Genomic DNA, 21333 nt, shown 5'->3' with positions numbered 1-21333 from the left:
CTGTCAAATTGTTTTGTTTTCTTTTTCTGTTTGTTTGGGTGTATTTTTTGAACCATAGTTTTTCACTACATAATCAGTTTGCATTTCTCAGAAGTTAATTCATAGAAGTTGTACAAATGAATGATGACAGGCTTATAACTAGAAAGGATTCAAATTGTGTGATTGCTCCTTCTAAGCTCTTCCCAGTATTTCCTCTAGTTCATCCTCAAATGTATCTGTGTCCTCTTATTTTCTTTTTATATCTCTTATCTCCTTCAATCTTTAGGCATTGTGACTCCTGAGATGTTCAAGACAATGTCCAACTCAGAGATCATCCAGCACCTAACAGAAGAGTTTAATGAGGTGAAAGAAGCTCATCAGGATCATGCTCTTCTTTTTTTATTTTTATTTATTTATTTATTTATTTTTAAGTTTGATTTTTTAGTCCAATATGGCTGTTTTTATTTATTTTTTTTATCATTTTTTTAAGATTTATTTATTTTATGTAAGTACACTGTAGCTGTCTTCAGACACACCAGAAGAGGGCATCAGATCACATTACAAATGGTTGTGAGCCACCATGTGGTTGCTGGGAATTGAACTCAGGACCTTTGGAAAAGCAGTTAGTGCTCTTAACCGCTGAGCCATCTCTCCAGCCCAGGATCATGCTCTTCTTACTCTGAATTCAAAACACAAGATTCATTATCCCTTTATTTCTGATTCTTGTAAATAGTTTTTATAAGAAAGACATCAGCCTCTTAGAATATAAAAGAGACAGAAATTAGCTGACAGGCTTTGGGGTTGAGGGATAATGTGAAATGAAGTATAAAGAGTTACATTTTCATGATGCTGAGTTTATGTTGAGTTTTGATTTCTAATCCCTGGACTTTCATGAACCTAGTAATTTTCTTATACTTTTCATAAACTATTTTTAGGACTCAGGGGACTATCCTCTGACAGCTCCAGGTCTATCCTGGAAGAAGTTCCGGGGAAGCTTCTGTGAGTTTGTGAAGACATTAGTCTATCAGTGCCAGTACAGCCTGCTCTATGATGGCTTTCCTATGGATGACCTTATCTCCCTGCTCATTGGCCTCTCAGATTCCCAGGTCCGAGCCTTTCGTCATACTAGTACCCTGGCTGGTGAGCACTCACACAACTCAGTTGGCTGTCCTGAGATTAGTGGGACTTTGTTGTATATTCTGGGTTTTCTTTCCCACCTGCATGAATGATACTGTACCTTGTTGCTTTTATCCTAGACCCCCCCTCCTGCTTCTCACCAGTGGACATAGGAAAGGGGAGACCACAGTAATGATTCCCAGTTTTTATATCTTCCCAGGGCATACTTCTGGCAATAGACTGGCACATAAAATAAGGCCAGAAAAGTTGCGGAGGAGGGACATTCCAGGACAGAAAACTTTAGGACTTCAGTGTCACCCTGCTTGGTTTTTTTCTTTATTCTTTTCCTGTTGCTTTTGCACTCATGCTTTCTCCTCTGACTTGAACAATGGCTTTCTTGTTTCCTCTGACTCAAAGCCATGAAGCTAATGACTTCTCTGGTAAAAGTTGCACTCCAATTGAGTCTACACAAAGACAACAATCAACGTCAGTATGAGGCTGAACGAAACAAAGGGCCAGAGCAGAGAGCACCAGAGCGACTGGAGAGTCTGCTGGAGAAACGAAAAGAGGTGAGGAAGTTCCTGGCCCCTTCCTTCCTCTTCCAGCTTTCATCCTCTGTGCCTAGACCATATCAGGTTCTATCACTTCTCAGTAAGCACAGGTCTCAGGCAGCCCTTCAGACAAAAAATAATAGGGATGGCAACAGTTTTCCTGCACTCATCTATCAGAAGTCATTGTGTGTTCCTTTTGTTTTGGAGATGTTTAATTTGGAGTGAAGATAGAGTTTTCTATATTTCACTTTCATTCAGCTTCCATTGTTCTATAAGAATTATCAGTAGTACTTAAATGTTACACTGGCATGCCAGGTTGTTTAAATTTCATGTTAAATGTACAGTGCTGAAAAACAGGTGATAAGGGTAGCCAGGATTCAAGTAAGGATATTTGATGATAGTATTTCTGGAGAGCCTCTTTTAATGTTCTCTTCCTTGGGATAGGGTCTTGTTTATGTAGCCTAGACTGGCTTCAAATCCTGCTTCAGGTTCCTTTGTGCTAAGATTAAATGTACTAACATCTGGCTTCCTGTTTTATTTAATCCTACACAGAATGTCTGCTTCCTCAGATTTCCCCTAATATGTGAGTGTAGTGAAGAAATAGGATTAGTTGTTTCAAAGATGTTTCTCCTTATAGTCTGCTTCCTTAGTATCTGCTGTTCATGCAGTCTGAGGCGTCTCAGTAGTGCCATCACTGACACGGGAGGCTGCCTGGCCTCGTATACTGTTTAGCAGTGTTCCTTTGCCTCTGTCTACTAGACTCTGGTAGTACTTTGATACCAGCTTAGTTGTGACAACCAAAACTTTAAAACATTTTAATTTAAAAATATTTTTATTCTCAGAGAATTTTGTGTAGTGCATTTTGATCGTATCTATTCCTCACCACTCTTCCAAAATCCACTCTACTTCTCTGTCATCCTTTGCCCCTCCCATTAAGTCTGATTTGTCCTACACATACAATATAGATGTGTGGCCTTCCACTGGAGCACGTTCTGCTCACCAGGGGCAGCACTCTCCAAGGAAACTGACTCTCCCTTTACCAGCAGCTATCAGTTTCTAGAGCTCCTAGGCTTGGGGTGTGGCTTAATGTAAACCTCCTTTTTCCATGCTGGGATTTGACCTTGCTTGAGCTTGTAAGGGGCTTGTGCATGCTGTCAGAACCACTACAAGTTCATATGTAGCTCTGCTGTGTCCAGAGGACACTGTTTTGTGAATTCATCTATCATTTCTGGATCTTTTACAATGATCCCTAAACTTTGGGAAGAAGGGATTCAGACACTGCCAGTTATCCTTTGAGGAACAAAACTGTCCACTTTAAAATCACTGATCCAATCTCTTTTATCTTTACTGGTTATACTTTTATCAAAATGGGTATATTAAAAATTCATTTTGAGGCTGGTGAGATCACTTGGTGGGTAAAAACACTTGTTTCCAAGCCTAAGCTCATTCTCAGAACCCACCTGGTGGAAAGAGAACTGACTCCTGAAAGTCATCTTCTGACCTCTATACCTATGTATGTTGCCCTTTCCTCAAATAAATATATTCAACAGTTTTCTAAATTTCATTTTCCTAATTAGTAGTAGTCAAGAACACAACTGTGAGTTAGGTATGAGTAGAATAACCCCAATCAGGAGGGACATTTTAAAAAAAATTGCATTTTTTCATGTGTATCTGTATTTGTACAAAGTGTCCAGAAGAGGACATTAGATCTCCTGGAGCTGGAGTGATGGGTATTTTTGAGCCATGTGACGTGAGTCTGACCTTGTTCCTTCCTCCAGTTCCAAGAGAATCAAGAAGAGATAGAGGCGATGATGAATGCCATCTTCAGAGGTGTCTTTGTCCATCGGTACAGGTAAGTCAGTTACAGGCTCTTACAGAAGTCACTGTCCTTGGTAGTAGCATGGGAAATGACAAGGCCTTTGCTGAGTTATTTGGTTAGTTTCAGAACTAACTGAAACGAAAACTGGAATGAAAACTGACAGATATGTTGAATTAGTTAAGATCTGGTTTATCTTTACCTACAAAGGACCTTGTGAATTTTTCTGGGAAAGAAAATCAGAGATCAAGATATCACTGAGAATTCTCCTCCTCTTGACCTTGCCCAAGTCCTGGCCCTGCCTTCTGTGTTTCTGGAGTTGGAGACTTGAGCAGACAGGGTAGAAACCTGAAGGTTGGCTTTCCTGAAGCATGTGTGGCTCAGCAAGCCATTTCATAGCCAAGCCTGTGTTCTTACTATGCTAAGGGCCAGGGGGTTTGATAGTGTTTGAAGAACTGGTAGAGTTAAGTCATGTTCGTTTTAGAATGAGAGTATTTGTAGTAGTCTCACTTTTGTCTACATTTGAACTTCTGATTATCTGTAATTTTAATCATTTCTTGATGTGGAATTGAAAGATAGCACATTTTAGCTTACAATTAAGTGAATTTTTAAAATTGGCTTTTAAAGGAGTGTAAAGGGTGAAGTTGTATAATGTTAAACTAGCTCATATGCTGGTTATAGAAAGAAGATTTTAATTTCATATATCTTGTGTATTTACTTTGGAATGAGGAAATGAAAGGCTGAGTACCTGGTCTTTTGTTGCAAACATGACTTCATGAGAGGGCTGTGTAGTAGGCTGAGAAATAACCTTTGAAAGAAGGTAATATGTCAGTTTGTCTCTCTGTCTAAGGGACATCCTTCCTGAGATCCGTGCTATCTGCATTGAGGAGATCGGGTGTTGGATGCAAAGCTACAGCACCTCCTTTCTTAATGACAGCTACCTAAAATACATTGGCTGGACCCTGCATGATAAGGTGTGGTTAAGTCAGCCTCTCCCTCCTCCCGGTCACCCACTTCTTCAAACCTGTCCTGAAACACTTTACCTTTTCCTACTCTACCTACTCAGTCATTTCACACATTGAGCAGTTATCTCTCAATCCAGGTATTGAATCTTGAGATGGCTTCAGTGCTGAGGAGTGTAAGATAAAGCAGAAAGGAGAAAAACATTCAGCAGTCAGAATACCTTTGAAACCTCATATATCATAGAGGAAGAACTCTCTTTTAAACAGCAAGTTGATGATGACAAGGGCCAGAGTGCCATGCAATGGAATTCTTTTTATCATGATTGTCCAGTTCTTATATTAGCATTTGTGTTTTCAGTGAGAAGACAGTGCTTTACTATTTCTTTTGTTTTGTTTTGTTTTGAACATTTTAAGAATCCTTGATGTAGAAATCACCCATGCCCAGAATGAAGAACAGTGAGGGGCACTTGGAGTCTGTGATGACCATTTGTCAGTCATGTTTCTCTTCTCCTGTTTCCTTCATCAACAGCACAAGGAAGTCCGCCTAAAGTGTGTGAAGGCCCTGGCAGGGCTGTACAGCAGCCAGGAGCTGTGCTTACGGATGGAGCTCTTCACCAATCGCTTCAAGGTGAGATGGGACACCGTTCCCAGGTTTCGATCTCTGCTGTGTTTCCCATTTCCCTACCATAGCTCTTCTCAACCGGCAGACTGATGGCTTTTCTGGATATAGCTCCCACTCCCTCTGTGTTGGGAATTTCAAATCTCAGGAGACTATGGTGTTTGGGAATGGGTGCAGTAAGAGATTGGATATTGTTCTTTGCATAGGACCGGATGGTTTCCATGGTCATGGACAAAGAGTGTGAAGTAGCAGTGGAGGCCATCAGATTGCTGACCCTTATTCTGAAGTGAGTTGAAGGAAGTGGGGAGGCAGCCTCACAGACTTACCTTGGAGGGTCAAACAAACCCTCCAGCGTTCTGTCCCCTACCTGTCACAATCGACCCTGCTTTGTGTCCAGATTAGAAGACAAAGAACATTCCTGAGTTGTAGGATAGCTGGGGGAACTTCTCTATTTTTAACTCTCCATACTCATCTCTGACTCCTAAAACATTTTCTTTGAGTCATATTCTTATAGGTATTGTTTTGTTCTATACTTCATTGTGTGAGAAGATTGGGTGTGTGTGTGCGGTCAGACTCTGGCACACACACACACACACACATACACACACACACGTGCACACCCCTTCTCCTTTTTTCTTGGCAGGAACATGGAGGGAGTGCTGACTAGTGCAGACTGTGAGAAAATCTACTCTATTGTGTACATTTCTAACCGTGCCATGGCCTCTTCTGCAGGGGAATTTGTGTATTGGAAGTAAGTGGTATGTGTTTGTCACACTGACATCTCATTTTCTCTCTCTCACCTGTCTGCCCCACCTATGGACTTATCAAAATTATTGAAGTCTCTCTCTTCCTCTTTTCTCTCTCAATCTTATGGGAGTTCCTTGGCTCTCCACTTGTCCTCGCGTCCTTACTTCTCCCCATGCCGCTCTTCTCACCTATCCATCCTACCAGGATCTTCCATCCTGAATGTGGGGCAGAAGCATCGAGTGGCAGGGAGCGACGCCGGAGTCCACAAGCCCAGAAGACTTTCATTTTCCTTTTACTGGCCTTCTTTATGGAGAGTGAGGTAACGTAGGAAGTAGAGGACAAGATGGGCAGTGGGCAGGAGGGTCCTGCTTATCAACAGCTACTTGCTGGAGCAGTTTGATGTGACATCAGTGGATAACTTACTGGGAACCTTCTTTCACAGCATCACAACCATGCTGCTTACTTAGTAGACAGCTTGTGGGACTGTGCAGGGTCTTACCTGAAGGACTGGGAGAGTCTGACAAGCCTGTTGCTGCAGAAAGACCAGAGTGCGTATCACATGGTTGCTGGGGCTGTGTATTTTGCACCTTCTCGTGTGAAACTGAGAGGTTTGGGTTTTTGTTTTGTTTTTCATTTTTTTTTTAATTTTTAATTTTAATTTTTAGCTGATTTGGAAAAAGCAGCAGTGAGGTCCTGGGAAGGGAATATAGAGATGGAAGGCGGTTAATCTGTGGTATTTTATTTTTGATCCTCTTTCTATCCCAGATCTGGGTGATATGCAAGAGAGAATGCTAATAGAAATCCTTGTGTCCAGTGCCCGGCAAGCTGCAGAGGGTCACCCACCAGTGGGGCGCATCACTGGAAAGAAGGTGAGCATGAGTAGTGGGTTAGTACGTCAGTACTACTGGAACCAGATGGTTATTTTCCGTCTTCACCTCTATCTTCTGGGTTAGGGCGCTCCTAACCTTTTGTATGTGGATATGTGGATAGAGTCCTATCTCCATATAAAAGGAGCAGAAGTGTGTGCAGATACACCCACCCTCTGTACCCAGTGTTTCTTCACAGTTTTCCACCCCTCATGACTAATCCCAGAGTCTGACCGCCAAAGAACGCAAGCTTCAGGCTTATGATAAGGTGAAGCTGGCTGAGCACCTCATCCCCCTCTTGCCCCAGCTCCTTGCCAAGGTAAGAGCTTCTTGTACAACTAGAGCATAAATGGGTAAGGGAATATATGAGGAAAGGATTCACCTCTTGTCCCTTAATTAACAGGACACTCTTTCCACTGTAGTTCTCAGCAGATGCAGAGAATGTTGCTCCCCTGCTCCAGCTGCTCAGTTACTTTGACCTCAGCATATATTGCACTCAGCGCTTGGAGAAGGTGAATAGACAGCAAGACCATTTCCTAGACCTTGCTGCTCCCCTGCTTAAGTTAAGGATTCTTCTAGTATCTGGTTAATTTGTTTTCCACAAGGCCCTTGGTCCAGGAAGAACCTATAATAATTTAAATATATCTTACCTTTAAACATCACTGTTTTCATCCTCCTGTGTCACTCTTCAATATAGTCCACCATACCTTGTCTCCCTTTTAGCACTTGGAGCTGCTTCTGCAACAACTCCAGGAGGTGGTGGTGAAGCATGTAGAGTCTGAGGTGCTAGAGGCTGCAGCACATGCCCTCTATCTGCTCTGCAAGCCAGAGTTCACCTTCTTCAGCAGAGTGGACTTTGCCAGAAGCCAATTAGTGGATCTTCTGACTGATAGATTCCAGCAGGAGCTTGATGACCTAATGCAGGTGGTGCTAAATGGCAGGGTAACTCAGGGAGGGTAAAAGAGGGCTGGGGTTAAAGATGAATTCTTGAGAAACTTGCTGTGAGCTTCTTTGTTTTTTAGTCATCCTTCCTAGATGAGGATGAGGTATACAGTCTGACAGCCACTCTAAAGCGTCTCTCTGCCTTTTACAAGTGAGCAGCTCTCCTGCCACCTTCCCTTTCTCCTAATGTTGATGGAGTTGATTACCTTGGATATGTCCTAACATCATGTTTCCTTCTCTCTCTTTAAAGTGCTCATGACCTGACCCGCTGGGAGATCTCTGAACCATGTTCTCAACTCCTCCGGAAGGCTGTAGACACAGGAGAAGTTCCTCATCAGGCAGGTGATAGGCTGGACACACACAGGCAGGGCAGATGACTGTCAGAATCTGTGTTCTGCAGGCCATCTTGCCCAGGCAGTTTCAGTCCTCGGGTGTGTAGTGGACATAGGAAGGTCAGGTGGCGTTATCACTTCTGTTCTTCTCTGAGGTGGACTGGGGGCTTCTGGGGTTTCTGGGAGCCAAGGAGAATGTTGAGGAATTCTAAGAGACTAAATAAACCAGAAAGATACGACATTTCTGCTTAGGTTAGAAGCCTCTGGACATTGCCCAAAATAGTCCCTTCTTTTCTATTAAGAAAGGAATTGTTTCCCTGGTCTCATCTTCTTATTTGGGATGAGTTTTTGTTTGTTTGTTTTTTTGACACAGGGTTTCTTTATGTAACCCTGTCAGTCCTGGAACTTAGTTGTTGACCAGGCTGCTGACAGAAATCTTCCTGTCTGCCTTCTGAGTGCTGGGATTAAAGGCATGCACCACCTCACTTCAGCTTCTCTCTCTTATTGATTGTCTGTGTGAGAATTCTGATACTCCCTCACTCTTGCTCTCTAGCCACCTAATCTGGCATTTTGTGGTTACAGGTGATTTTGCCAGCCTTGACTCTGGTATATTTTTCTATTCTCTGGGCAGTAACCCACATTTCCGAGTCTACTTCCCAAGTGAGTGTGGGTTTGAGGAGGAGACTGAGAAGGGAAGGGCATGAGCCTTCATTCCTCTGTGAAGCAAGCTGTTCTTTTTACAGAAGCAGCTGATGAGTCTGAAGAAAAGAATGGTAGCCTTCTGTGAACTTTGCCAAAGCTGCCTCTCAGACGTAGACTCAGAGATCCAGGAGCAGGTGAGCATGTGTGTCCTGCAGTTTGAGAAGACTGTTCTCCAGGGAAATGAGGTATATAATTATAGTCTTTGTAAGTAGTATTCTGATTTTTTAAATCATCCTTTTTTTTCTCCCTCCACAACAGGCTTTTGTCTTATTAAGTGACCTGCTTCTCATCTTCAGCCCTCAGATGATTGTAGGGGGACGGGATTTCCTTAGGCCTCTTGTCTTTTTTCCGGAAGCTACTCTCCAATCAGAACTAGCCAGCTTCCTCATGGACCATGTCTTTCTCCAGCCTGGAGAATTGGGCAACGGTATAAGAAATCTAGGCCTAGAGTTTAGGAAGGGGTTGGGGTTGAGCCTGGCAATAGAATCTTGGGCAACAGGCCTAAGCCTGTGATTGGTTCTGCGTTTGCCTGGCAGGTCAGTCACAGGAGGATCATGTCCAGATAGAGCTTCTGCACCAGAGGCGCCGCCTGCTTGCAGGATTTTGTAAGCTGCTGCTTTATGGGGTATTGGAGCTGGATGCAGCCTCAGATGTTTTCAAACACTACAACAAGGTACAGCAGGACCCTGACATGAAAGACCCAAGTTGAACACAGCCTTGGCTACAGCATAGATACTGCAGCATCTAAGAAAGGAAGTCAGGTTGGAGGCAGTCTGAGAGGGTCAGGCTTAAAAGAGAAGTAGGAGAAAACATAAGTAGGGGTTTAGAAAAAGAACAAAGGAAAGAGATATGGGTGTAAATATTTAAGGAGAAAAAGCTATTGAGACTTTCCTTGACTGGGAAATAACCCTATTTTTCCAATTCAGAAATCTGGTTTCCCTGCTTTAAACCTAATGTACAGGATGGAACATTAGAGAAAGAAAACAGTGGGGAAAGTCAGTCCTCACTATCTATCTCTTCTCTTCTCTTCTCTTCGCTTCTCTTCGCTTCACTTCTCTCTCTCTCTCTCTCTCTCTCTCTCTCTCTCTGTCTGTCTCTCTCTCTCTGTCTCTCTCTCTGTCTCTCTCTCTCTCTGTCTGTGTGTGTGTGTGTGTGTGTATTTACCATTTCCTCAGTTCCTCTCTATTGACCATCTGCAGTGCACCAGACATACCAGGTACTAAAGACAGAGCAATGAACAGCACAGAAACTCTTGTTTTACAAACTCTAGACTGGTGGTGAGGGATGTGTAGGCTCCAGTGTTATCCGAGGGTAGGTATTAGTGCCCTATTCTTTTTCTCCAGTACATAGATTCAACCAATTTTTGCTCCTAGGTTTTTCTTTTTCTTTCTTTCTTTCTTTCTTTCTTTCTTTCTTTCTTTCTTTCTTTCTTTCTTCTTTCTTTCTTTCATACATCTGGTTTCTTTTGAACAGTGCAATATTTAGAGATGAGGTTTAGTCTGAGTTATTTATACTCAGGCAACTGTTTTTCCTACCTAAGGCTCACTGGGAAGTTGTAATTAGGAATGTGGAGTAATAAATCAAAGATTTTTTCGTGTGGTTAATGTTACCTTCTTCATTTCCTCTCTCTTAGTTCTATGAAGACTATGGTGACATTATCAAGGAAACATTAACTCGGGCAAGACAAATTGACCGCTGTCAGTGCTCTCGGATCCTCCTCCTGAGCCTAAAGCAGGTGCTTTTGCCTGGAGGCATAATAACTGTGGCTTACTCTTCCAAGATTCCCACCCACCTTTACTTACAGATGCAAGTTTTTTTTGTTTTGTTTTCAAGGCAGGGTTTTTCTGTGTACTCTTGATGTGGAACTCACTATGTAGACAAGGCTAGCTTCAAATTCACAGAGATCTGCTAGCTTCTGCCTCTCAAGTGCTGGGATTAAAGGTGTATACCACCACTGCTTGGCTGCTGCAAAATTTTTAAGGACAGAAATTTTCTTGAATCTCACTTCTTGTGACAGATTTCTTCACACCTTATAAACTCTGTCTTAGTCATCGCTGTGAAAAAAAAACCCACCATGACCATGGCAACTCTTAGAAGTATTTTAAGTTGGGGCCTTGCTTTCAATTTTGGAGGTTTTAGTCTTTATCATAGTCATAGCAAGGAGCATGGAAGCATGCAGGCAGTCACTGGAACACCAGCTGGGAACTATATTCCCATCCTTAAGGCGGGAATAGGGAGAGCAGCACTGGGCTTGGCTTGGCCTTTTGAAACCTCAAAGAGCTCACCTTGGTGACATACTTTCTCTAACAAGGCCACACCTCTTAATCATTCTAATTTTTGGTGACTAAGAATTCAAATATATGAGCCTATGGTAGGCATTCTTATTTAAACCACCACAGACCTTAAGATAACTGAACAGTTTCCTCCTTCCCCAAGCCTTATAGAAATCAGTTATTAATATCAATACTAAACTGATAGGAAAATTTAAAACATTTCTTTATGTATGTAGGTGTTTTACCTGAATGTATATCTGCACTGTGTGCCTACATAGCTATAAGAGGGAGTCAGATCCCCTGGGACTTGAGTTATAGATGGTTGTGAGCCACCATGTGGGTGCTAATTGAATCCAGATCCTCTGCAAGAGCACCAAATGCTCTTAGCCATTAAGCTGTTTCTCCAACCTCTAGGGAATTTTTTTTTTAAGTCTGCCTTTTTTTTTTTTTTTTTTTTTTGCAGCATTCTTCATTTATGACAGACATTTAAAAGTTTGTTACACTTATTTTGTGTTTGTAGCTGGGGTGGAAGGGAAGGATGTACCACTGTGTAAGTGTGGTGATCAGAGGAAAGTGTGGAAATTTGTTCTCTCCTACCTTGTGGGTTCTGGGGATTGAATTCAGGAAGTCAGCCTTAGTAGCAAGCCCCTTTACTCACTGATCCATTTCACCAGCCCGATCAGAGATATTTATCTCTGTAGAGCTAGAATGCTGGGATGGCTTTTAGTGGTAAAGTACTTTCCTGCAATGTATGAGGCCCTGGGATAGATCCTCAGGGGCACATTTTTAAAAGCCCTCATGGGGCAGGGCTGAAGTACTCTGCTGCAGGGGTCAGGATGTGGCAGTATCTAGGTAGACGGCACTCCACACCCAAGCCTTGTAGGGTCTTGAGTAGAGAAGAAAGTTAACCTTCTCTTGAGCTACCTTTTCTCCTTTTCCAAATGTGCCTTGTCTCCTGCACACAGCTCTACACAGAACTGATACAGGAGCAGGGGCCCCAGGGCCTGACAGAACTTCCAGCCTTCATTGAGATGAGAGACCTGGCCCGGAGATTTGCCTTGAGCTTTGGACCCCAGCAGCTCCATAACCGAGATCTTGTGGTCATGCTGCATAAGTAAGGAAGTGCTAGTTGGAGGTTGGGTACATGGAGGGCAGGGAATAAGGTCTCAATGGATGCATCGCCATGTGTAGAAGTAGCAGGCAGTGCTGTAGAAGTAGTAGAAGTCCTGAGTGTGCCTGGACAACAAGAATGTAGGGATGGTGCATTTGGGTGTTTCAGACTCTTAACTGAAATCATTCTTTCCAATCAAGGGAAGGCATCAAGTTCTCATTGTCTGAGCTTCCTCCTGCTGGTTCTTCTCGTGAACCCCCAAATCTTGCATTCCTGGAGCTTCTTTCAGAGTTCTCCCCCCGCCTCTTCCATCAGGACAAGCAGCTACTGTAAGTTAGTGGTTGAATAGAGATGTGGATTTGAAGAAGAGTCTAGAGAGGGCTCAGTTCATTCTCTGTACCATCCCTTTAGACTGTCATACCTGGAAAAGTGTCTGCAGTGTGTCTCCAAGGCACCTAGCCATCCCTGGGGTCCAGTTGCCACCTACTGCCACTCCCTCCACCCTGTAGAGAACACAGCAGAGGCCAGCCCTCAGGGACCGCCCCCCTCCAAGAAGAGGTGTGTTAAAGGTAAGGGATCAGGGTTAGGGCTGGCATCAGTTCAGCACCACATCCCAGTTGCCTTAATAACAGGAGATGGGTTTTGATCTTCTTCAAAGTTGTACTTTGTCAAATATTTCATCAGGCACCCCCTGTCATCTATTTTCTTCATCATTTACCTAGCCTGCTTAAAATAGAAAACTTGAAAAATTATATAGAAACTAATGATAAAGCCAAAGATTGACAGCAAACAATACATTAATTTCTCATAATTTTCAGATCACCACTTATCTTAAAATTTACCTAATATCTTTAATTTTCTTTTTTACATTGTCTCAAGTAAAATATTCTAATCTGTTTCATATGCCAACTTTGAAACTGTCACAGCTTTAATGAGATACAATTTACAAATCATAAAAGTCAAAGTTATCCTCTTAAAGTGTATACATCAATAGCTTTTATGTTTCCTTGACAAGTTTTAATTGTGGACATGTGTGTGCATGTGGGTGTGGGTGTGTGTGAGCACAGGTGCCTGTGAGCTGAATTGAGATCTGTAAGAGCAGGACGTGCTCTTAACTGCTGACTGTTTCTTCACTATTTTTTTTTATTTTTATTTTAGTACTTAATTTTGTGTGCTTTTTGTTATTTTTTTTCCTTTGAGACAGGGACTCTCTGTTTAGCCCTGGCTGTTCTGGAACACACTTTGTAGACTAGTCTGGCCTTAAACTCACATAAATCCTTCTGCCTCTGAGTGCTGGGCACTAAAGGTGTATGCCACCATACCTGGCAAATTCATAATCTTTATGTAAGACTTTAACATTTTAATTTTATTAGTCTTAAAATTATTTTAAGTGTGTGTAATATGTATAGCATGTACTTGTCATGTTGTGCATGAGGCGGCTAGAGGGCGGTGCTATAGAGTTGACTCTCTCCTTTACATGGATTCTGAGTGTTGAACCCAGGTTTGGAGTTTTTCCAGCTAGCACTTTTACCTGCTGAGCCATCGTACCATCCCACCGGTCTTTAATGTTCAGACATTTTCACTTCTCCAAAAGCAGCTATGTCCCTGTTACACTCATGGTTCTCCCTGTCCTCCTGACCCAAGGCACTGTTACTGACCTTCCTCTCTCTGAATTTGCCTCTGGCAGATACTTTTATCTAAGCAGTGCCAACATATGAGGCTTTGTGTGTCTATTTTTTTGCTTAGTCTGTTTTTTGGGTTCTTTTTATAGCAGAATGATAGTCCATTGTATGGTCATTACCTGTTTTACTCATAAATTGATTAACGTTTAAGTTGTTTCCATTGTTTGACTGATGTGCATGTCATTAAAATTCATATACAAGGTTTTGAGTGGACATACCTTTGAGATATATTTGGGAATGGAATTTCTGGCTAGGTCATATGGAAGCTCAACATTTAGCTTTATAAGGACCTATCAAACTGTTCTCTAAAGTGCCTACATCATTTTACATGCCCACCAGCAGTGATTGGGTGTGGTTCTGGTTTTCCATTCTTCCCTTGTGGTGTCCAGGCACCACTGCACACCGAATGGGGAAGGATGAAGCAGAGCCAAGTTTTGTGGTCCGCCCCTTCTCTTGGAGTGTCCAGACCCCAGTATACACCAGTAGGGAAAGGAGGAAGCAAAGTCTGGAACTGGTGGGTCAGTAGGACCCTGGTCCAGCAGTGAATGCTAGGGGCAAGAAGGTTTCCTCTGGAGATTTCAGTGATAGAGCTTTTTTAGACTACATTCAATGAAACAACTCTCTTAGATGGTATTAAAGAAACAGCTTGTATACATACACGTTATTCAGGGTGAATCAAGGGTTATATAGTTTTGGGGAAGGGGTGAGAATATCCAGGGCGGGCAAACGTCATTGGCTGAGGGCTGAGGTACTTAGATGCCTCATTAGCATGGGCAAGCATTTCAGGAATTTTAGGTGCAGGGCTACATGATGGTTCTCAAATAGGCGAGATGGAGTCTGAGATTCCCCAGGTAGAGAAGAAGAAAGCCCACTGACAAAGGGAGTCTGCCATTTTGCATTGAGCTCTGGGCTTTCCAGTAATATCAGACTTTGACCTTAGCAGTGGAGTTTCCAGACAATTGGGAGCCCAAGTACTTCTTTCTCTCTCAGTATTTGTGACTGTCTGGGCTTCTTGTGTTTATCTTCTAGTGACTGAATTGATATCTCATTCTTTTCAGTTTATATTTCCCTACTGAATAACAAAATTGAGTTTTTTACTTCATGTTCTTATAGAAAGTTCATCTTTGGTGAATTGTTTAGTAAAATCCTTTGTCTATTTTTCTTTGAGACAAGGTCTTGTGTAGGCCAAGCAGGACTTGAACTATATATAGTAGAAGATGACCTTGAACTTCTGTTTTTTTTTCTCTCCATTTCCCAGGTATTAGGGTTACAGATCATGGCCACCATGCTCACTTTCTTTTGTTCATTCAAAATTGAGTTGTCTTTTTATTGTTAAGTTGTTGAGGGTTCTTTACACATTCTAGATAGATGTTTATTAGGTAAAGAGATATAAAAATATTTTCAAATTCTGTTGGTTAGTTTGTTAGTATTCTTAATTATGATGAATTTCACTGTAATACTCTGACAAGCCTTAGCTACCGGGGATCCCTCCCCCACCCCCCACTAGTGAACCATGCAGAGCCAGAGATTGATGCAAAAGCAAGAGGAGTGTATTTTTCCAGCATGCTGGGGTCATCCTGCATCCAAAAGGAGAGGCGATGACTGGTCAGCCGGTTTTTATACAGTTTTCAGGGTAGAATAGAGCAACAGCCACTAGACACAATGTGATTGGCAGAATAGTGTGACTTTTAAACTGATTGGCCCTTAGGGAATGAGGTGGCAAGAGCTTTTCTTATCTGTTGGGGGCTAATGGGCGGCCAGCCCTGAGGAATGTGTCTATACACTCTGAGCTTCCCTTATCTGCAGGTCATCAATGATCTGTCTCCCCCTGTGGTCTTTGTGAGGAATGTGATTTAGCCTCTCCCTTCAAGAGGGGAGGGGAGGGGTGCCTATGTGCTCTAAGGACTTCTCCCTTCTGGGAAGTGAGGGGTCCTGGTGGAATTTTCCAAAGGCTCTGAGCTGACCGATTCACCACTTTACCTATTTTTTATTTTTTAAACTTGTGCATTTCATGTCATGTCATGTCTTTTTTTTTTCCTTTGGTTTTTCGAGACAGGGTTTCTCTGTATAGCCCTGGCTGTCCTGGAACTCACTCTGTAGACCAGGCTGGCCTGGAACTCAGAAATTGACCTGCCTCTGCCTCCCAAGTGCTGGGATTATTAAGAGGAGTGTATTTTTTTCAGCATGCTGGGGTTCATCCTGTATCCAAAAGGAGAGGTGACGGCTGGTCAGCCGGTTTTTATACAGTTATAAAAAAAAAAGGCATGCACCACCACTGCCCGGCCCATCATGTCATGTCTTAAGGAACCATTCACTGGTCCAGGTTCACAAAGATTTACTTATAACTACAGCCTCTGATATTTATAATCCTTCTTATAGGTTAATGGCAGCAAATTTTGGGTTTCTTTCTATGTAGATACATGGTCATAGAGAAGGAAGAGGGTCAGTAGAGGTGTGACTGTTCAATACTGGCAAATGGTGATGTATATTTGGCTGCAGTTTTAAAATCATCACCTGAGTTTCCCCAGGGAAGGAGAGCTTTAGGTGGGGACACTTCAGTTGGTGGCGTCGTCCTCCTTTTCCCTCTGTAGTTGGCAGAGAAAGCTCCTGTACTCAGCCTCTCTGGTAAGAAGACACTAGAATTGCCATTCTTTTATCTTCTGACTTCAGAAAACCCTATCTCCCTGGCCCTTATACATCTGCTCTAGTCTCTGCTCCAAAAACAGTTTACTATCAATCTAGAATGGATAGGATTTCATAACTCATTGCTTAACAAACTGCTTAATTTTAGAGAATCACTCATCTCCCACATTTGTTATCAAATGTTTATGTTCTCTGTGAAGTGGAAGTGGATATTTGTCTCTGTCTATCTTGTTTCCTAGGTAGGTAGTATTTTCTAGGATAGGAACTGTATATAATGATACAGCATCCCACTATAGCACCCAGGTATTATTATTATGTAGGGCTCTATTCATTCTTGAGATGGAACAAAATAAGGCTACATAATTTTTTCATTCTCTTCTGTTTAACTTTCCCATAAGAGACAAGGGACAAGTTTACAAAAGTAGCTCTGATTTATTTGATATATGTATCTACTTCTTTGCAGGCCCCTGCAGGCTTCAGGAAGAAGAGTCCTCATCCCAGGAAGAAAGCCTTCAGCTAAACAGTGGCCCCACAACACCTACCCTCACCTCCACAGCAGTGAAGACAAGGCAGTCTCTGAGGACAGTGGGCAAGAGGCAAAAAGGTAGATCAGGACCAAGACCAGGATCAGGACCAGAGCTGATCTGCAGGTGAGGCCAAGGGAAACCTTGGTGTTTCTGTTCTTATCCCTGTAGAACCTTCTAATCTCTGGGTACTTATGGTGCTTTTATAGCAGCAATGTTTCCTCTACACTCTGTGATGTTCTCTCTTTTTACCTTTTGCTTTTTATCAAACCCTGTCACTGCTTTATTCTCAATAGTCAGCAACTCTCAGGCACCCAGAGGTTGAAGATGTCAAGTGTACCATGTTTCCAGATTCGATGTGATCCTTCAGGATCTGGCTTGAGCAGGCAGCTGACCCGGTGAGGTTTCCCTTCTCATGCTGGTGTTACCCACTCTGACTTCTCACCTGAGCTAGTGCTTCTTGGATTGTCTTGGTCTCAGAACATTCTTTCCAGCATAGCATGTCTCTCTAGTATGCAAAGGACTGTTTCTCCAGAAGCAGGAGTGTGCACTAGAGCCTAAGTCCTGCCCCTCCTGCTGCCCGGCCCTCTTTCCCCATGCCTTTGAGAAGAAACTGAGGGGGACTTAAAGGACCATCTGAAAGCCTCTACTCTTTGCCACTACCACAGACTCAGCCTTATGGAAGAAGATGAGGATGAAGAGCTAAGACTTCTGGATGAAGAATGGCAGTGTGGAGACAAGGTGTGGACCCAGTAGTCCCTTCTCCTAGAACTTAGAGGCTGAGACACCTGTTCTTAGTCTTCATGATGACTTTTTTTTTTTTTTGAAAGTTGCTAAAGGTTGTTGGAAAGAATCATAGAGGGAAAGAGGAAAGATTGCAGACTTAGTTCGGACTTTACTTTTATTAAATAAGGAGCTTAGAAATGACCAGAGGAAGTCATTTACACTCATAATCTCCCACATAGGAGACTGAGGCAAGAGGAGTGCTATGAGTTTAATGCTACATAGTGAGTTCCAGACCAGCCAGGATGAGACAGTGAGACCCTGCTTTTGAAAACTGGTAGGAAAAGAAGTTAAAAATACAAAGGCCAGCAAGATAGTTTATTCGATAAAGGTGCCTGCTGCTGAGCCTGAAAGCCTGAGTTCAGTCCCAGATCCCATTGGTAGAAGGCAAGAAATTATACCCAAAACTTGTCCTGTTCTACAGTTTGTGCAGATATACATACGTACACACACACACACACACACACACACACACACACAATTTTTTTTAAAAAAGGAAAAGAATTGGAATAGCACATTCCTTCACAGTCTTCAAATAAATATTGTTGCCACAGAATCTCCCAAGAGCTAGAAGAATTGCCTAGAGCCAGGAACAGAATACTCAGTCTACCCCAGCTACACCCACCCACCCTCCCTCCCTCCCTCCCTCCCTTCTTTCCTTCCTTCCTTCCTCTTTCCTGACAAGGCTGTCCATCCCTGTCCCTCCACTAACTCCTTTCTCTTCTCTGGATACCTGAATTTTAGATGGATGATCTGATCTAGTGAACTAAATAGGGAGCTTGAAGTGAGGTCACCTGACTGTGAGTCCTTAGTTTCATATGAAGTTAGCTGTTGCTTGTCTAACTTCCATTTCCCCATCCTTACAATGGAGAATTTACACATATTATAGAGTACAAAACTCCTTGTAAACTGCAAAGGATTGTACCTTAGCTCAGAGAAGCATGGCTATAGGCTTATAAATGGCAGACATTTATTCCTTCAGCTCTGGAAGCTAGACATCTTGAGTTTTGGTAAACACAGATGGATTCTGGTAAGGGTCCGCTGCTAGTTACAGGCTATCTCACATGCAGGCAAGGGCAAGCCAATGCTAGCCTCTTGTGAAGGCACTAACAAAGTTCTAAGGGCTCCACTCTCTCACCTAAACACACCTCTTTTATGGGCTCCAAGGGTTAGGATCTCAATATACATATCAGGTAGGTCTTGCAGGAGGTAGAGGGGAGCAGAGGCTGCAGACATTTAATCCTCACGAAGCTAATACTGTCTGCTATTATTTTATTGTCTTCTCTGGGTAGGAAAAGGAAAATTCAAATAGCACCTTCATACTTCTGTTTAAATAACCTGTACAGAGGGCTAGGTCAATCCCATTCTCTGGTTCCAGAGCTGAATGCATGTAAAGAGGCTAGCTTGGAGGCCAAGAGAGGAGTCAGTTTTCTGATTTATTCATTGAGACTTCAGAAGGAACCATGTTTCTGTTGCTGGGTAGAATTTCAGAATAGTCTTTCTAACTTTTGACTCTGTTTGCTCTAGCTACCTCATAGCCCTTCTTCCAGTGAGCATGGGCTGGACCTGTTAGATACAACAGAGCTGAACATGGAGGTGAGTGTTTCAGGGCTAGTGTGTATGTGTGCCCTTGGAAGTGAGGGTGGCCAGCTGTCTATCATTCCAATAGATAGAAAGACCAGAACCCACGGGCAGCTCTCTGTTAGTCTTCAGGAGCCCATGTGAGGGAACTAGAGTGGCTACCCTAGAACACACAGCCTTCTGTTTACTACTTGTTTTTTCCCTAAACTTCATGTCTTCCATTCTCCTTCTTGTTGCAGGATTTCTGATGGGACTTTAGGCCTCTCCCTTTCTCTACTTACTACTGCAAGGCCATGAGTGAGCAGAAGGAAGGAGTAAAATGAAGCATTCTTTGGGTCCCAGCAAAGTACATTAAAGGAAAAGAGAAATGGCCTTATTTTTCAAACCTCCATTTCTTTCTGCAGTGGATGCTGTATACAGATGCCATGAGCCCTGTCATCCTTAATGCGCCATAGCTTTATGCTTTCACCTGTTTGCAGTGGTGGGAGTTGGGTAGGGAGACTTTACCTCAGCACTAAAGTTTAGTAAACTTTCTATTTGATATCTCTTCTCCAAACTACCAAGCTCTCAATAAACATGTTCACATCAGCTATTTCACAGGTGTGGCTTGAGATTGTCATGCAGATGGAGATTGGGTTCTTTGGCTTCCTGGCACCATGGCCCCCTATTTAATTGCCTCTATATGCTCAGGTATTTTATATATATATACTTTCAAGGATTGATGGATGTGTCAGTGAGATGAATGGACAGATGGCTGAGGAGAGTGTAGCTGTCTGTGAGCAGTTGCACTGATGGTGATAGTGAAGGCCAAAGTGAAAAAAGATGGCACTGATGGGCAAGTGAGGTCGAACCTTCTTGAAACTTGTTCTACCCACCAAGCTCACAGAGCATGGAATGGTGGCTGTCGTCCAATGGTTCTTTTCAGGATAGTTTCATACCTTTATCCCAAAGACGTGAATGTTTTCAGACTCACAGTACCCGAGAGTAGGAGCCGGGTGGTGGTGGCGCACGCCTTTAATTCCAGCACTTGGGAGGCAGAGGCAGGCGGATTTCTGAGTTCGAGGCCAGCCTGGTCTACAGAGTGAGTTCCAGGACAGCCAGGGCTACACAGAGAAACCCTGTCTGGAAAAACCAAAGAGAGAGAGAGAGAGAGAGAGAGAGAGAGAGAGAGAGAGAGAGAGAGAGAGAGAGAGAGAGAGAGAGAGAGAGAGAATGAGAATGAATACAGAAATTACTGCACATACCTAACCCCAAATACAAGAAAGTGACGTTACCAGTCCTTCCCTAGCCAGTTTCTCACAAGTCCTGTTGCAGTGTTCTCTGACACCCATCTCCGGTCTGTTCTCTAATATATCTCTCACCTGATTGCCACAAAATTTCAGGAGACTTGCCTTCTGTAAATAGGACTTGTTAATTCTTGCTCTGTCTCTTACAGCAACAATAGGACCTCTGTACTGTACCAGATAGGCTGTCACAAACATGAAGACAGCTGTGTGGCTTTGTGATGCCACTACTTTTTTCTGGGGCTTATGGAGCTCTTCAGCAGCTCTGTGGAGATATGATTTAAGTCCTTTTCCAGCCCTTTATTACAGATCCTTTCTGAGCACCACCATCCATCCAGTGGTAGTCTGGAAAGAACAGTCTTCCAATGATCAGGCCACCCAGCCAAATCATTTCTACCTGTCCCCACTTTGCTGGTTTTGCTACACTTCCTCTCCCATCCCAGATAAAAGAAGAGGTTGGAGTGTGAGTCTCTTTTTGGAAGGCAGCCTGGTGGTTTCCCTTGCAGCAGATTCGGGGATCTGTGGAATATGGAAGCACTTTTGAACATTGAGGTGAAAATATGAATATTTTCAAGGAATATGAGATAGAAGAATCCAGGTGGGAAAAGATCCCTGAGTTACTTAAATACTCGCCAAGGATACTTCAGAAATGAAAAGAGAAACTTGTAGACTTTGTAAATGTGAATATCCAGATGACACAATATGGTGGATCAATCGGTCCCTGGCCTCAGAATCTGGGGATGTGTTACACCTCCCACCCCTCATATCACATTTGTTTTTGGCACTGTGTTGGGAGATTGGGCCATCTTCCCTTTAAATAT

General features: G+C 42.9%; 1 protein-coding gene across 3 annotated transcripts in view; it reads left to right on the top strand.

The window, feature by feature from the left end:
- Positions 1-19817, top strand: part of Stag3 (STAG3 cohesin complex component) — a 30064-nt gene extending 10247 nt beyond the window's left edge. For all 3 annotated transcript variants that reach the window (XM_076923361.1, XM_076923360.1, XM_076923362.1), the window contains exons 6-34: positions 266-342; positions 915-1119; positions 1513-1664; positions 3425-3498; positions 4313-4436; positions 4954-5052; positions 5250-5329; positions 5687-5794; positions 5995-6109; positions 6233-6338; positions 6556-6659; positions 6883-6975; positions 7079-7168; positions 7380-7580; positions 7679-7749; positions 7849-7936; positions 8513-8590; positions 8674-8766; positions 8891-9059; positions 9169-9305; positions 10266-10367; positions 11871-12019; positions 12217-12345; positions 12428-12585; positions 16805-16991; positions 17162-17263; positions 17534-17606; positions 19176-19244; positions 19469-19817. In XM_076923361.1, coding sequence (XP_076779476.1) covers positions 266-342; positions 915-1119; positions 1513-1664; positions 3425-3498; positions 4313-4436; positions 4954-5052; positions 5250-5329; positions 5687-5794; positions 5995-6109; positions 6233-6338; positions 6556-6659; positions 6883-6975; positions 7079-7168; positions 7380-7580; positions 7679-7749; positions 7849-7936; positions 8513-8590; positions 8674-8766; positions 8891-9059; positions 9169-9305; positions 10266-10367; positions 11871-12019; positions 12217-12345; positions 12428-12585; positions 16805-16991; positions 17162-17263; positions 17534-17606; positions 19176-19244; positions 19469-19477 — 3242 coding nt within the window. In that variant the 3' untranslated portion in view covers positions 19478-19817. The remainder of the gene's footprint in view (positions 1-265; positions 343-914; positions 1120-1512; positions 1665-3424; positions 3499-4312; positions 4437-4953; positions 5053-5249; positions 5330-5686; positions 5795-5994; positions 6110-6232; positions 6339-6555; positions 6660-6882; positions 6976-7078; positions 7169-7379; positions 7581-7678; positions 7750-7848; positions 7937-8512; positions 8591-8673; positions 8767-8890; positions 9060-9168; positions 9306-10265; positions 10368-11870; positions 12020-12216; positions 12346-12427; positions 12586-16804; positions 16992-17161; positions 17264-17533; positions 17607-19175; positions 19245-19468) is intronic.
- The last annotated feature ends 1516 nt before the right edge of the window (positions 19818-21333 follow it).

This window comes from Arvicanthis niloticus, chromosome 24, assembly GCF_011762505.2.
Source record: "Arvicanthis niloticus isolate mArvNil1 chromosome 24, mArvNil1.pat.X, whole genome shotgun sequence".
Taxonomy (NCBI): Eukaryota; Metazoa; Chordata; class Mammalia; order Rodentia; family Muridae; genus Arvicanthis; species Arvicanthis niloticus.
Note: the sequence above shows the minus strand (reverse complement) of the source record. Positions and strands in the feature narration are given on the sequence as shown.